General features: G+C 35.2%; 2 protein-coding genes and 1 pseudogene across 2 annotated transcripts; 2 read left to right on the top strand and 1 right to left on the bottom strand.

Moving 5' to 3' along the window:
* Positions 1 to 1,792: 1,792 nt before the first annotated feature.
* Positions 1,793 to 5,647, bottom strand: LOC133185682 (uncharacterized; annotated as a pseudogene).
* Positions 5,648 to 14,252: 8,605 nt separating this feature from the next.
* LOC133185794 (serine/threonine-protein kinase PknD-like) lies at positions 14,253 to 16,839 on the top strand. The gene is made up of 2 exons (XM_061321087.1): positions 14,253 to 14,335; positions 14,435 to 16,839. The coding sequence occupies exon 2, from the start codon at positions 15,375 to 15,377 to the stop codon at positions 16,113 to 16,115; it is 741 nt and encodes a 246-aa protein (XP_061177071.1). The 5' UTR covers positions 14,253 to 14,335; positions 14,435 to 15,374; the 3' UTR covers positions 16,116 to 16,839.
* On the top strand, positions 14,455 to 15,030 carry LOC133185683 (E3 ubiquitin-protein ligase TRIM36-like). The gene has a single exon (XM_061320988.1). The coding sequence runs from the start codon at positions 14,455 to 14,457 to the stop codon at positions 15,028 to 15,030; it is 576 nt and encodes a 191-aa protein (XP_061176972.1).
* Positions 16,840 to 17,723: the final 884 nt, after the last annotated feature.

Genomic DNA, 17,723 nt, shown 5'->3' on the forward strand with positions numbered 1-17,723 from the left:
TGCAGGTTAATGGCACTGCTATGGGTACGAAAATGGCACCATCTTATGCCAATATTTTCATGGGCAGACTTGAACGCAACTTGCTACTTCAAGCACCATTTAGGCCCCTTAGCTGGTTGCGTTTCATTGACGATATAGAGATGAAGTGGGTGGAATGTCGCGAGAGCCTCGAGGCATTCATTTCGTTTGCCAACACCTTTCATCAGTCTATCAAATTTACAGTAGACCTATCTAATTCGAAATACATATTCCTAGATACTACATCTACCCTGACTGATGGTGAAATCGAGTTCAGTCTCCACACGAAACCCACAGATTCCCATCTGTATCTTATGCCAACTAGCTGTCATCCCCCACACACATTTAAGGGTGTGCCTAAGGGTCTAGCCACCAGAATTCGGCGCATCTGTTCATCCCCTTCCTTATATCAAGAACAAAGCGGTCTCCTTAAGTCCCACTTATGCAATAGAGGCTACAATGCCCTCACCGTACAAACTGCTATTGATGAGATGGCGGAACATGACAGGCAAAACCTATTACGCTACAAGGAAAAAGACAATAGCGGCAGGGTCCCTCTGGTAACCACATACCATCCCGTCCCTAAGAACCTCAGCGGTATCCTTCAAAAGAATCTGCCAATTCTCCACTCAAATAAACGAATGGCAGAGGTCTTTAAGAAGCCCCCATTGGCTGCATACAGACGCCCGAGGAACCTAAAGGACATGGTGGTAAGAACCAGATTGGACAATCCATTACCTAACGGGGGCTTTAAAACTTGCTCTGACAGAAGATGTCTTCTCTGTAAGTACAGCTCTGACACAGACGGTTTTAACAGCCCCGTTACAGGCCGCAGCTACAAAATACTAGGGAATTTGTCCTGTCAAACAGACAACTGCATTTATCTCATCAGTTGCAAAGTTTGCTCCAAACAGTATGTTGGTGAAACAGGAGATCTCCGCAGGAGACTCAATAATCACCGTTCTACCATTAGGACCAAAAAACTTAATGAACCCGTTGGGGAACAATTCAACCTTGAAGGTCACAAATGGGAGGACATGACAGTAGTGGTTATTGACCATAATCCAAGATGGACAGACGCGCAGAGAAAAGGCAAGGAAAAGTTCTGGATGCACAGGCTGAAGTCATTCCGCCCTAATGGTATTAACAAACTTAATGACTTCACCAGGATGAACGTGAACTAGACCCAATCCCGGATTGTAACAAACAAGTTAATTCTCTCTTTATACAAATAGCAAGAGCAATTGAAATTTCAACATTTATTAAAACAAATCAAAACATGAAACTACAATGTTCACAATCACTCAACAAGCTACAAAACTTGTACACACACAAAAAAAAAATCATACGTCCATCTTGTTTTATACCACATATCTTTGGCCTTCTCGGGGGCTACTCACATATAAAGTAAAAAAACAAATTTCTGGGTTGACACCATCAGGAAATTGTTACGTAACCATAGAAACCTGGGTTGACACCATCAGGTTGTGAGTAAGGGTACCCGGGTTGACACTATCGGGTTTTAATGAATGGGACCTGGGTTGACACCATCAGGTTTAATTTTTGAGATACCTGGGTTGACACCATCAGGTTTACATGAAATGACCCGGGTTGACACCAGCGGGTAGCTATATTTAATTAATTACATAATGCAGAAAAATTGATCTGAATTGGGGGTAAACAGGCCAAAATGAATGAACATCATATTATAAGTGGGCATTAAGAATTGATGTGAGTGAATGCCCCCAAGAAGATAAATGAAGAACAGAAAATCTTAAGATAAGCACGTTTTTGTTTGTGCAGACTGAATAGTATTTTGATTGATTCTAATATATCTTGCATAACAGTCTGAATTCCAGCGACCTAGTGACTGAATTAAATGATCTTGAATACCAACAGCAGCTGCTGTAGTGGCCGCTCCAATTCTGAAGGAATGGCCCGAGTACCTAGTATCATCTAAACCTAACCTAGATAGGACTTGTTTTACATGAAGTAGGAAAAAATTTCTAGACATTTGATTACCTTCATCATCAACAAATAGAGCAGCATTGTTTTGTGTGTGGCAAACATTTAACCGACCCTCCAGATACGTTTTCATAGTTTTAACTGGCTTTAAATGAGAATTTTCAAACACTTTTATATCAATCCCCTGTCGAAAAGGATCTGTTTTAGAGGAATTAAGTTTCAAGGTATAAAAAGAACAATCTTCTGCAAAAGTGACATCATGTATGGTTAAATAATCTTTCTGCTTATGAAAATTTGTTGTAAATTCTCCACATCTCAGAAAGCCAAAGAAAGCCATTTTACGCATACAACACAACATGAGATCTAACCAGGGTGAAAAAACACCTTTGTCAAGACAATTACATATTTGAAACAAAATTGAGAAAGTGATAGGTAATCTTTTCGATATGCTGTTGCATTGTTGCTTTTTGACACCTCGCAGAACACAGTGAAGTCTCTCAAAGTCTTTAAACATAAGCCATTGGCCCTCTTTCAGGTAGAAAAAACGTATACCTGCGAGGTAAGTTTTGATTGTTTCGTGCCTTAATTTCAAATGAAGTTGACAATGTGTAACAAAATATACAAGTATATCTTCATTTATGACAGGCAGTTTACCTAAAGCTAGACACACGCGAGACATAACAAGAAATCTTTTAAAACATTCTAATCCCGCTCTGTAGGTTGCTGCTGTGCTAGGCTCAATGGAGGCATTAACTAAAAGTTCAGCATGCTTCTTTAGATCAAGATGAGGTTCGAATATTCTGGGCACGGTTTCGGTAGAGGGTCCGCTTGTGGGGCAAGACGACGGAAACGATCCATCTGAAATCGAGACAAGGCATCAGCAATGCAGTTTGTAATTCCACTTATATGACGAGCATAGATAATAAAATTGTTTGATGCTGAACAGAGAGTTAGTTTTCGCATGAACTTCATGATTAAGGGAATTTTCGAACGACCTTTATTAATAATATGCACTGTAGCTTCATTGTCACAATTGAAAACAATTTTTAAACCAGACCACTGTGCCCCCCGGATGCAACAACGATTGGGTACAGCTCAAATAAGGCCATTGACAAAGATTTGTCCTCCGACATCAGTTCTTCTGGGAAATAACCTTGAAACCACTGATTGTTGAAAAAACCTCCGAAAGCGGTATCTGTGGCATCGGTGAACAGATGTAGATCAGCAGCATCAGTAGTAGCATTGTCCATGAAAAAAGATCTACCATTCCATCCCTTTAGGAATTTGGACCACATATGCAGGTCAAGTCTACATTCCGAATTCAAAGTGACATGATGATGTAATTCCCGAGCTTTGGATGAAAGTTTGATCAGGTATGACACAAATGATCTTCCCGGAAGAACCACACGACTGGCGAAGTTAAGGTGACATAGAAGACTAAGAAGTTCACGTTTTGTGCAGGATTTCCGGTTTGAGAACTGTTGTACTAATTCAGATATTCTGATTAGTTTTTCTTCCGGTAACCTGGCCTCCATCCTTACGGTATCAAGGGTAATGCCCAGGTATTCAAGTTCTGTACACGGTCCCATTGTTTTCTTAATTGATAAGGGAATACCAAGTCTAGCAAATACGTGGTGTATCAAGGCCATTGTTCGCATTGCTTCAAAGTCTGGTGGATCGATCGTTAAGAAATCATCAAGTAAATGAAGAATATTTGAAATCCCATAATTATTCTCGAAAATCCAGCACACCACAGATGATAGATAGTCGAATATTTTGGGGCTTGACTGACTACCAAAGACTAGTCTTGTGAAGAAATAATATTTGTTGTTGTTTTTAATGCCATGATATGGCCACAAAGAAGGGTGGATCGGAATGAGTTTGAAGGCGTCCATAATATCAGCTTTGCAGAGCCAGCTTCCCTTACCCATTGATTGAATTACATGTATTTGAATCGCATGGTCAATAGTCACATATTGGAGAGAAAATCCTCTTTGTTTATAAGATCATTTAAACTTCGGTGGTCCAGACTGTTATGTGGTGCCGACATATCGACTATCAAACGTTTCTTTTTTGAATATTTACTTTCAGCTAATCCTATGGGGTTAATTCTGTAAATTTCAAAAGGTACCTCGCCATATGGTCCAATGAGGTAACCGTTCTCCAGTTCTTCAGCTATCAAACGGTTAATGGTGAGAGGATCCTGTTTCGCCGATAAAAGATTTTTACATTCCAATGGTTCAGTTGGTAGGGGGTAAATTCCCGTATGAAAACCTTCTACTAATCCTTTAATAAGAAAGTTTGCAAACTCTTGATCTGGATATTGTTTTAATTCCTCCCGCAGCACAGATATTTTAATAGTCGATGGTACACATATCTTAAGGTTAACCCCGCTTAATGTCTCCAGCGGGGTGATTGCCCGTTTTTTGAGTCACTACACTTTTGAGCTGTATGTCCCCCCTGGCAGCGTAAACAGGCATGGGCGTTTCCACATCTTGCATTGATACAACCTTTCTCAGAGTTAAAATTGTTACAAATTTCCTTGTCTTGGAACACTATTCGAGGTCGACCTTGGCTGTCGGACTCCCGTCCCTTCTTTTGAGTAGGTCCTGCTGAATAGTTCTTAATCGAAAACATTGGACAAAAAGCAGCAGTATGGTTGATACTGCTACAGACATAACATGCGGAGGGTCGCAAGTTTGCAAATATATTGCAGAAAAGGGTATTATCCCTCACCGACCAGTCAACAGGAATGTTGGAATATCTCAAATGAGCAGCTGCCCGGGCTGAAAAGGTTTTATGGTACTCATAAAATCCTTTACCACCATAACGATTGGACATGTCAACAATGTCTCTCTCATATAAGTCTAACTCTTCTCTTCTTTGAGGGTAAGTTTCGCACATTATGTTCTTATAAATGCCGAAAGCATATATAAATTCCGAAATTGAAAGGTTTTTGTGAAGTCGGGGGTCTTTCTCCGGTTTCTCATCCGCGTGTTTCCCTTTTTTTTCCCTGACCGCGATGGCGTTTGTCGTCGGAATTAAAAGCTGCGCCAAATTTACATCTTTCCCTTCAATTATGGCCTTTCGTAGTGAAGGGGGCACAGTTTCTATGAAGGGCAACGACTCTATGGCGTAACCGAATCTAGTTTTTTGTAGGAAACCAGACCTACCCCCATTGCTCTGCCATGGACTTGGACTCTGTAGCGCTGACTGTAGCGTGTATCCTTCGTCCGCAGTTTATGTCCGTTCTGGAGCCGGGAGCTGAACTGGATTCCCCGCCGCAGCTGATATTGTAGAGGGATTTGAATTCACTTTGTTGGAAACAATCCTAAGCTCCTCCTGCAACTTCGTGACTGTATTAGTAAGTGTTGAGATCGATTGTAGAAGTGTTTCTAAGTTTTTGGTGCCGCCATCTTGGTTGTTTGAAGAGGAACTCGAGCCCGAGCTCAATTCCACAGGGTGATCCTCCGATGAAACATTATCACTGCCACTGAGAAGTTCTTTAACTTTTTTGACCAAGACACTCTTTTTGTCCGATTGACGAAAGGATATATTGTTCTTATTCAGTTCCTCCCGTAACTTAGACAGTCCAGTTCTCAGGTCTTGTTAGGTCGTACGGGGCACTGGATGAGCTTGCCCGTGCGCTGCGGCGTTCGGCCATAGTTAAGACACAGGTTATCACAGGAAAAACAATCAATTCAGTTAAAAATAGTTGATCAACGATTTCTAATAAAACAGTACACCATAAAAGATCTAATCCATCTAATAATAACGAAACAAAAACACAGAGCATGTACATCCAGCTTAAGATAAAACAAAGGAATAGTGATGGTAAGTGAAATTTGATGCGGATTGGTTTTCAAGGTCACGTGACTACTGACCACTAGAGATGTTGCTGCCCATTACGCAATGCATTACCTAATATGGTCAAGGAATACTGGTTCCTAAGACAGATAATCTTTTCTAAGAATAGCCTCCTTATCAAAGTGTCAAACAATGATTGTTTTACGAGTTCAATTAGATGTACACAACTTTACATAGACTAGAATGTAATCCTTACTACATGGCTCTATACAATGAATGTTTAACCAATGCTTCGTTAATAGTACCAACAATATATATATAGAGATAATATTATGTACACATGAAAACTAATAAGTTATGTATAAACAAATTTTTTTCTTACAAAAAAATATCATTATATAGTGTAAACTTTACCGTTAATTCGTATTAGCAATCCTGGAACAACCTACCCAAATATTTACAGCTTACATTTTTGTTTATTTCCTTTTTCCGATTTCCAAATTTATAATATATCCAAATTCATATTTCAAAATTGTCCTTCCATATTATCTTTCTTTAATTTCTTTTTATCATGTAGAGTTACGCTATTTTGAGAGAATAAGACAATGTACGATTTACTGTTGGTCGTAATTAATTAGCGATAATTAATTCGTTCAATTATGTAAATCACACTTCACCAGAGTACACCCGATAGACCGGACGCAATTCATAGTGCTCCGGATTTCTTTGTTCACAACTGTTTATAAACTCCAAATTAAACATGTAACATTGTAAATATTTAGTGTTTGGTAGTTTAGTAGTAGTGCTAGTTGTTTTTCCTTTCTATTTCCTTTGTTTTTATGACTTCTTAACTTTTTTCTTTGTCCTGAGGAAGGGACAGGTTGTCCCGAAAATTTGACAATTATTATTGTTCGTGTCGTTGGTCATTTTTAGTGCTTTATATAAATTTCCATCCGTGACCTTGTATCTACTTAGTAGATCGGACACTTAGGATATACAGTGTTGTTGGTTTTTAGTGCTTTATATATATATATATATATATATATATATATATATATATATATATATATATATATATATATATATATATATATATATATATATATATATATATATATATATATATATATGTTTGTGGTAGTTGAACTTAGTTTTATTTTATTTTAATTAATGCTATATATTTTATTTCAGGAATTTCATTCATTCATTCATCCATACATCTATACAAGCGCTGCGCCTGCATTACTAATATATAATTTATTTATATGTTTAAATCATAAACATCCCTATTTAAATAATGGTTTAAACCAAAGACTATGGGTTAAGGTAGATATATGGATTAGTCCATTTATAAATAAGGGTATTGTTTGTTTTCATACATTCTATTGGTCAGTTTGTATTGTTTGGTCTGAGTTGTCCATTCAGGCGGGAAACCTTAGTTTAATTATTCTATTCAGAGATTTTTGTCTAAGAAGGATGTAGAGATCTGGTTGTCTGTTATAATTTGATTTATATATATACTGGAGTATATTAAACATAAGTAAATAGTAAGTAAATCCTTTTCTTAAACTGATTAAATGACCATAAACTAAAATTAAAGGTAATGAATGAAATAATAAAGTATTTTAATATAAACTTGCTAAATGAGTATGAATGTGCTAGAGTGAAAGTTCTAAAGTTATTAAAGTTAAGATTGATATTGTAAAGTAAGAGCAAGTTATGTTTTAATCTAATTCATGTAGATCATTGGAATTAAGATCTGGGTTTGAATTATTATGATTTTATAATTTATTAATCCATTAGGTCATCATGTAATAACTCTTAAAGTCATCCTGATCAAGAGATAAATCACTCAGTTCCATACACTGGTATGTTAAACTCATTTTTTAAAGTAGTAAATATTTCAGTATAGAGAAATATAATTTAAACTTGAAACTTGAAACTTGAAACTTTTATTTTCACTAAAGCCCCCACATGGGGTATGTTCGTACAATAAGAGTTTAACAATTGAACAAATCAACATGTGAACAGTTAACATAATGAACCACAAAAAGAACTTTGATATGGACAGTACTGACGGTTGTATAAAAAAAATCGTTTAATGTTTACATTGTAGGAAGTTCAGGCATGAAATAATTCAAGAACAGTTTTACAAAACTTAGCTAAACCTATTAGTTCATATATATCAGAAGTATTCATCAAATTATAAAAAGATATTGTATTTGGATTTGTGTAAATATTGCTAGGTATAAATTTCTGTCTTTCATTCTTAAAAAAAAAGACACTTAAATAAATAGTGAAACTCATCACCAAGTTCATTGTTATTGCAGAGGTTACAATGTCTCTCAGATCTATCAATACTATAAAATCTACCAGCTTCAATTGGCAAGTTATGACTGACACAACGAAATTTACATAAATATAATCTAAGATCATTTGGTAACATGTTTAGATAATTTTCAAAACCAAAATCACACTTGTACATTCTATAATTAAGGCATTTTGGAGAATTTAATACATTTACATTCCAGTCTTGGATAAAACTATTTCTTAATGTATTCTTAACCAACACACCAATTTTGCATGATTTATCAACATACTGAGCATTCCACATTAGATCCAAATTACAATCATGTAAAATATTCTTAATTTCCATGAGCCATTTTGAATGGTAAAAACCTTTTGAGCTAAACTGATACAAAATTGAGTACAATGTGAAGGAAATTTTCTCATTTTTACCACACAAAATCCTTTGCCAGAAACCAGCCATTCTAGACTTCACTAATATACTAAGTGGTATTCTACCCAGCTCTCCATAAACAATACAATGAGGAGTAGTTTTTTTAACTTTCAAAATTTTTTTTTACAAAATTCCATATGAAAGGATTCTAAATTTCTGCAGTTTTCAAAACCCCATACTTCTACACCATAAACAAAATAGGTACAACCATGGTGTCAAAAAGTTGCAGTTGCATATCAATAGGTAAATTTAATATCTTGGATTTTCTAAGAACAATATACATAGCTTTTCTGGCTTGTTGTACCAGATGTGACTTTGCGTCATTAAAAGTACCTTTACTAGAAAAAATTATTCCACGATATTGAAAGTTTCTAACAATTTCTAGTCTATCACCATTATAAGTAAAATGTAAATTATCAGTGTTCATGTTAGAGCGAGAAAAAATAACAACTTTCGTTTTAAGAGAATTAACTTGCATCTTCCAAGTTTGACAGTACAAGTACATTGCATTTAAAGAAGCTTGCAGTTCAGCAGCTGACTCTGCTAAAATAACTGTATCATCAGCATACAACAACAAATACAAACGTAAATAAACAGTTATCTCGTCAGTATCTAATAAGTGAGCTGCCGTGTTCATATCTACAAGACCATTATAGGCATGTGACATAAATTCAATCAAATCATTAAGGAAAATGGCAAACAGAACAGGTGATAAATTTTCACCTTGACGTACACCAATATTTGAAATGAAAAAATTGGAACAAGAACTGCCTTGCCTTACACAAGACTTTGCATTACTGTATATATTTTGTATTATTTTTAACATATTTTCATCTATAGAATGTTTCAACATTTTTTGCCATAAATAAGCCCTTCGTACAGTGTCAAATGCTTTACGATAATCAACAAAAGCACAATACAATTTTCTACCTCTATGTAAATACAAATCAATTAAACATTTAAGATTAAATATATGATCTGTTGTGCTATAGCCTTTTCTAAACCCTGCTTGTTCTTCACAGAGCATGCCAGAGTTTTCTAAATATTTATGCAACCTATTATTTAAGATACAAGTGAACAATTTTCCGTAACAGCTTAGAATGGTAATACCACGATAATTATCTACATCATTAGGATCTCCTTTGTTTTTGTATATCGGGCAAATATAACCTTCTGACCAACTGTCAGGCACAATACCAGTCATAAAAACAATATTAAAATTTTTTACAAATACAAGCATTAATTTTGCAGTTGTATTTTTCAAGAATTCATTCAATATAAGATCACCACCACATGCTTTGTTGTTTTTCAGTGATTTTATAGCATTCAACACTTCCGTTTCAGTAATAGCTTGGTTCAATTCAATATTAAAATCAGTTACATTAGGAAGCTGATTGACATCATCATCAGAATCATTATCTAAAGCATTCATATTCTTAAAATGATCATAGAAAACATCAAGAGCAATTTTTCCAACATTTTTACTACCCTTTCTGTCACATTTATTTAATAATGACAATATGCTTTCGCATCAGTACTACGTAAATTTCTCAGTTTGTTAATAAAATTTTCTGATATTCTCCAAACTGTTTATTTAAAGTTTTTTATAGTCTCTACTACTTTGTAATAAACTCTGTTCTGTCTCAGCTCTTTTAAGTCTCCAATGGAGATTTCTACACTTGTGATACTCTTTACGTTTCAAATAACATTCTTTGTTGAAATAGGGTTTACATAGTTTAGAACTTACAGACCTCTGCACATTGTTATTAGTCACAATAAACATATCTGCCTTTTCTGCTGCATTCTTGATTATAGAATTACAATTAGTAACAACCTGATTTACAAAACCAATATCGACTTGATTCATGTCAACATTCTCAAGATTCATAAGCAATTCATTTATACTCTCTTCACTTAAATTTTCAATAAATACATGTGCATTGTTACTTTTCCACTTTGGTTTTAAAACAACTTGATTTTCTACAGTATTTTCTTTAAACTTACAAGAAAGCTCATTTATATCTGTTTTTGTCATAAACACAATATCAAAGTGCACAATAACAGGACAATGCATATCACTCAACATAGGATCAAAATTACAAATTTTGAAAGAAGAAATACTATCAAATAAAGATGGAGACACAATAACATAGTCAATAACGGTATCTTTACTTGTGGTTGCAGCACCTACAAAACTATCATCACCGATTCTACCATTTGCAATATATATATCTAAGCTTTTACAAACTTCAAGTAGTTTATTTCCATAATTATAAACACGCTTGTCCTTTGAATACCTCTGTATTGGAATACCGAGTTCGTATAAGGAATTCAAACTGTTCATATCCTTCCTCGAGTCTTCATCAATCAGCAGAATATCGAGAATAGTGTCATTTACAATAATATAGTCTGCAAGAGACCCTGTATGAGCATTAAAGTCTCCAAGTAGGCACACTTGGTAATTTTTATCAACTGTAACTAACTTATTAACAATTTCATCAAACATATCAACAGAACTATAAGGACTATTTTCTGGGGGGAATATATACAACCCCAAATAAAATGTCATGTTGCATAATATTTTCAACAGAGAATAAGTAAATGCATTGACTAGATGTATCAACGACCTTAACATATCTATAAATTTCACTTTTGACAAAAACTGCAATACCACCTGATTTATGTTTACAATTCTGACGAATGATTGGTGGTAGTAATTCATAATTATGAATACCTATATCATCATAAACATCAATTTTAGTTTCAGTGAAGCATAAAATATCAAATTGTGAAACATATTCAATGAAATCAGGGGTTCTAATTTTAGACACTATCCCACATACATTCAAATGCAACACTTTAATCTGCTTATCAGATTTCTGAAATTTACAAATTGGTACAGTAGCATTTTCACCAGAGTCTTCTTCATTTGTATCATCGTCTTGACAACGCAAATCACCGGAACTTCCTTCCTCATCCTAAAGCACGCTTTCTGACAGTCCCAAGGCTTTAAAATCAATCGCATCAATTCCCAGCTTAAAGAGATCATCTGGTGTATCGACCACTTCCTTCTTGTCATCCTGAAGGGTGCAGATTATTTTCCCATCTTTTGGAAATGCAGATTTAACCTGGCTTTACATGTACATATTGTAGCAATTTGAACTTCAACTGGGACAGATCTTCGGAAATGAATACTTTTTCAAATTGTTCTGTTTTTCGAAGATCGAACCGGTTACGAAGTAAATGATGTCTAGGTTCAAGCTGTACAAACCTTACTATGATTTGTCTCATTTTACCTGGGCGTTTTTGCCCCATCCTATGGATGTCGTTTATGTTTTCTGGTTTGATTTTTACGTTTATTGGATCATAATTTACATCATTAATTCAATGAGTTTCAAAGAGTTATCGCCCTTTGAATGCGTTTGTATGAAGTGTAAAGTAATGGCCTAAATGAATGTTTTATGTGTTTAAATTGTGATCGTTTTTGTGTTGTAAAGTGAATGTGCTTGTTTATATGTTGTTTATGTACTTATATGTTGTCATTGTTATTTTAGGGTTGATTTAAAACATTTATTTCATCTTGAAATCAACTATATATCTCCACGGCATAAATATTAAGAATTCAACCCTATATACCATCTTGCAGTTATTTTTAATTTCTACAAGAACCGGTTATATATATATATATATATATATATATATATATATATATATATATATATATATATATATATATATATATATATATATATATATATATATATATTTAAGGAATGTTTTTAAGTTTTGTGTGAGTTATTGGTGTGTAAATCACACAGACTTGTCACGTAGGCATATTTCATGAAGCGCGCTAGCACTAAGCTTAAAAACATTCCTTATATTTACATTTTACAAGTTTAAAAGCACCAATAATATACTAAATATTTGAATTTCTTGCTGCCCTATATCGTTACATTTTTATTTACGTCTCTGTAGCCTCATTGTGACGTCACTTTAGCACGAGTTTCACCGTGTATATTTCTACGCGTGAGTATACACAAAAATGACTTTCAAATCAATTTCACAGTTGGCTTAGTAGAAAAACCAGCAAATGTAAATATATATATATATATATATATATATATATATATATATATATATATATATATATATATATATATATATATATATATATATATATATATATATCCCCGGGTTGGGGCATAAGTGGGTATCCTTGTAAAAAGTTATTTTTCTGTGCTCTCTCTCTCTCTCTCTCTCTCTCTCTCTCTCTCTCTCTCTCATTGATGTAGATTAAATATTTAAAATATTTAAACGTTCATTGAGCTAAATCAGTCACAAATACGTTTTCAATTTTCACGTCCAAGAGTAGTATAAGTTTATAAAACTAGATGTTGATTCACTAATTTCGAGCCATTTTAAATGTGTCTCAACACATAATGAATTTCACACTTTCTCCGTAGATGTAAACTTAAATCCGTCTATACAAAGAGTGCGCGTTACATGTGGTATAACTTAACTCTGAAATGATCTTGTTATATTTTGTTCATTGCATATTCTAAAAAGTGATTTGGAGAACCCACCCCGCTTATGGGAGGAATTACCACTTTAATACCACCCCCTAAACCCCTTCCATTTCCAAATATTTTATTACAACAAACAACATTATTTTGAATTTGAACTTTCGTCCTAGCTGAATAGTGAATAGACTTGATAACTAACAATAGTTTCTTCCTTGTGGGCCTGGTGCATAAACAACGTTGTTCAACGACATTGAAATAGCCTTAAATGTTCTTTGCCTATCATCCGGGATTTAGCTCAATACCCCGCCTACAGCAAAGCCTAAAGCGCCATGAACACAAACGGGAGGGTTTTTTTTTTTATTTTCATTGCATTTATGTCCCTCGAGTCACAGTTTACCTTTTGCTATCTTTTTTTGTCCCTCGGTTGCGTCTCTCCCAGTGTATTCTTAGCAGAAAAACTGTACTGAATGGTTATGATGACCAGGGGTGCCACTCCCAAAATTGTGAAATACTAGACCCAAGAGTCGGGGCTAGATATGAATCATATTGTGGAATTTTTTTTTTTTAAATTCTCCCTCTTGGATAATTAGCAGAGAAAAAAATATCCCTAGGAAATGCGTGTCGCAACTCAAGGAGATGCAAGCTTTACACATAAATAGGAAAAATTCTTTTCTCGAAGAACAGTATGGGCAAGGTTACTCAGATGGGGGTTTTGACGAAATGCTTATAGTGCTTGTTTTTAAAGTCATCATTTCGTAAGTTCTATGGTCGATACAATGACCTTGTCAGCAAATACAATCTATCATTAAGTCAAATGCTGACTGACTTTTTTCATACTAATTTTTAGGCCATTATTTACACACTGAATTGTCGACGGATTTTTCCGTTATTTCCCGATCATGACAATGAGCACACGGCGGGTGTGACCGGTCGGCAGGGGATGCTCACTCTTCCATGGCACCTGAGCCCACTTCTGATGTCTTAGAGGTCCGTGTTTGCTCTGCTCCTATTATGTAATGTTTAATGGACTTTTGAGCTCGAATACTGTTCGTTATCTCTACATGTTTCATTTTAAAAATATAAATCACCTGAATTGAAGCTGTAACATTTGCAGGTGGCCCTGACGAGCTTAAACTAGATAAGTCTACATTTAGAAGTTGAAATACGTGTTGGTATGCATATAAGTGCATATAAACATGCACTAAATGCTGAAACCGAAAGTAAATTATTAGAATTATGAAAACACGATTTAGTGTGAAAATACTGTTTCAAAGATAAACAGGTCAGTACAGAATTCTGTTCGGTATATATAGAAAAAGTATCTTTTTTCATAGATACTGAGTAAAGTATCATTTTATGAATATAAATTAATTTCTTGTAGGTATCGATTTAAACAACAAAATGGCGACGGGTGGTGATCCTGACATTGGGTTTGCTCAGATGTTGATACGGTGCAAGTGCTGCCCTAACAAAGCAGAACTTTTCTGTAAGACTTGTGACGTAAAGCTGTGTAGCAATTGTGTTGGTTCACATACTAGTACACTGTCTCTAGTACAGAAACACGCTGTTATTAAATATTCAGAAAAATTTGATGTTTACCCCAAGCCATGCTGTCCCAAACACTTTGAACAAAGGTGCAACCTTCATTGCCAAGTTTGTGATATTCCTGTCTGCACTGAATGCATTGCATCAGGAGAGCATATACACCATGAGATGCAGAGAGTCAGCGAAAATCAGAAAGCAAAAGAAGGGGCTGTGGTCAAGGAAATACAATTTCTGGAAGAGAAATTAGTTCCTGAATACCAAAAAATCATCCAGCTAATAAAGAAAGATTTAGATGAGTTACCAGCGATAAGTTCCAATTTGAAATCAGAAGTGTCAGAACAAGGTGAAGAACTGCACAGCGCAGTGATAGGGTCATCAATAAACGACTTTGTGAAATCGATGCTATGGAAAACAAAAATTTGGTTGAACTAAAGAAAAGTCTGGCTGAATTCGAAAATCGTTTAGCTGCTATTCTGGAAATTATCAGGAAGAATAAAGAACTTCTGCAATTTAGAAAAACTGACGTCACCAATGTCCAGTCTGACTTGATCAAATTTAGCCAGGTACCGCCAAGGAGGAAGATTTCATCAGGATGATTTGAACCAGAATCAGTAAATGACGAAAAAATATCTTCATTATTTGGTAAGCTGCATCCTTCGTCAGTGATAGCTATAATTGAAGACAAAGCTGGGAACAGAATAACAGAAGAGCTGTCGTTTCTACAGTGCTACCAAAGAGAGTTGCTTGACCCACCAGAAATCATTGCTGCAATAGATATGAAAATCAAAGAACCCTGCCTGGTCAGTTGTCTTGGAAACAATGAGGCTTGGATAAGTGGTGGTCGTGGTAATATGACACGGGTTGACAGTGAAGGGTCAGTTCTAGAGACGGTCATCACAAAATCTGGTGGATATCCCGATGGTCTGGCGGTGACCAGCGATGGCGATCTCCTATATACTGACTTTACCAATAAGACCATTTGCCGTGTAAGGAACGGGAAAGCTGATGTCTTGATTCGCACTGAGGGTCACCCGTCTGGGATCTGTGCCACTTCGTCTGGAGACATATTAGTCGTTTTGTATGACACACATGTAAAAATAGTACGGTACACGGGTACTTCAAAAACACAAGACATTCCTTACGGTGAATCAAAACGAGCTTTGGTCGAAAATGATGAATTCTGGCTACAAATAGCTGAGAATAGAAATGGAGATATCTGTGTCAGCGACTTGAACTCTAAAGCTGTTGTTATCCTCAGTCAAGAAGGAAAAGCCAAATCTAGATATGTCAAGGTCACTAATCCACATTGTATTACCACGGACAGTCTTGGTCATATCTTGGTGTCCGACAATCTCAAACACTGTGTCCACAACCTAGACAGTCATGGTGCAGGTCTGTCGATCATAAATAACTGTTTACTGAATGTTCCTGTTGGTGTCAGTGTTGACAATGACGACAGACTATGGGTGGTGGAAGAAGACTCTGGAAAATTGAAGATCATCAAGTACATGAAATAGTACATTCTTTCACTTTCCACCCCTGATATGGGTTAAATTGGCAAGAATTGGACTATCTATTAACAGCTGAAAAATATGTGATGCACCTAGTGACAGAAAAAAGAACACAGGCAATAGTCTCAATGAAAGGGAAAAAAACGCTTACAAAGTTAACTTTAAATGACAGGCAATAATGATAAGGTTCCAAATGATCTTTTTAAAAAGAAAATCCTGATATGAACAACCCATCAATCGCAAGCATCTGTTTAAAATGTTTTTCCTTACAGATGGGATCAGAGCATGCAATATTTCTCAAGCAATCTTAGATTTTTAGAGATGGTTACTGTATAAAGTCCTAAACACTAACGGAAAAATACACACGTTTTTTGAAGAACTTTTTCCCCTTTTTCGCTACCATAATTTTTGTAATAGAATTTATTTTAGTATCAGAAATAAAATGATACAAACTATTCTTGGGCAGAGTGATAAAGACATGGTTGTTGTTGTTCTTAAATATGAATGTGATTAAAAAGATTTTGAAGCATTATGGTTAATAACTTAATATGCATAAAAAAATCAAGTCTGTAAGTTTGTATTTGGATGTATATTGTAAGTACACAGTTCACAAAAATATGTGTAAATCTTTACCAGATGCATCAAGTTGTATGCTCCGAACGGCCTCAGCCGGTCGCGGAAGCAGCCATTGTATCTTTTCCAATAATCAAGTCTTTCAATATTTTTGTAATTTTATTATATTCACTGTATTTAATTTATTTATTATTTTATATCAATTGTAATATTATTGTAGTATTTTGTTAATAAAGAAAATATTGATCATAGTTTTAAAAAATGAGGCATATTTCCCTAGAAATATCAGGGGTCACAAGCATAAAAAGTAGGTCATCGACTAGTTATTTGAAAGTTAATAATAACACTACAATCATAAGTCTACATTGTACATTAACTGGTGTTTCATTCCTATCAGTGGAATTTTTTTTATTATTTGAGTAAACGTCATCCTTAAATTCTCGAAAATCACGGGCCCGAAATTCGCAGAAAGCGTACCTCGTTCTTTAGTATCATATAGCATCCATAGCTTAAGAGGAACGAAATTTTGAATCCAATGGTCTCTGCTTCCCTGAGGCCTGAGGACTGGAACAAAACCATCAAAAACATCCTTTTTTTCCCTCACTCCTGATTCAAGTTGTCGACCTTTTGCCACGATTTTAATAAGCAATATGAGCTCTCTACCAAGATTGCAAAAATCTATGGCCCCATTAGTCCATGGTTCAGGCCATAGGATAGAGCTACGCTAGAGGGGAATATTTATTTATAAAAATAAATAATTATAATCGTTCTAATATTCAAGCATTCTTCGGTTGAGTAAATTCAAGTTTGCTCAAATAATGGTTTACGGGGTAGTGTGAGGCCAAGATAGGGGGTTAAAGTAAATGTAAAGATAATGAATATTAGAGTCCAATTAAACAATACCTGTTACTATTTGGGAGCCGAGCCAGCAGAGCTCTGAAAACATCAGAGGTGGTGTCACGTGCCTTGGAGAACATAGGAAATTCAGTCGTTAGAAATATCTACTCCAGAACAGGAGGGCCATCGTAAGTCATTTTAATA

This window comes from Saccostrea echinata, unplaced genomic scaffold, assembly GCF_033153115.1.
Source record: "Saccostrea echinata isolate AGI-Se365-2 ecotype Australia unplaced genomic scaffold, CSIRO_AGI_Sech_v1 ptg000012l, whole genome shotgun sequence".
Classification (NCBI taxonomy): Eukaryota; Metazoa; Mollusca; class Bivalvia; order Ostreida; family Ostreidae; genus Saccostrea; species Saccostrea echinata.

Bases quoted from the DNA above. Each gene is read 5' to 3' on its own strand.
- LOC133185683 (XM_061320988.1), top strand. From the start codon at position 14,455: ATGGCGACGGGTGGTGATCCTGACATTGGGTTTGCTCAGATGTTGATA.
- LOC133185794 (XM_061321087.1), top strand. From the start codon at position 15,375: ATGAAAATCAAAGAACCCTGCCTGGTCAGTTGTCTTGGAAACAATGAG.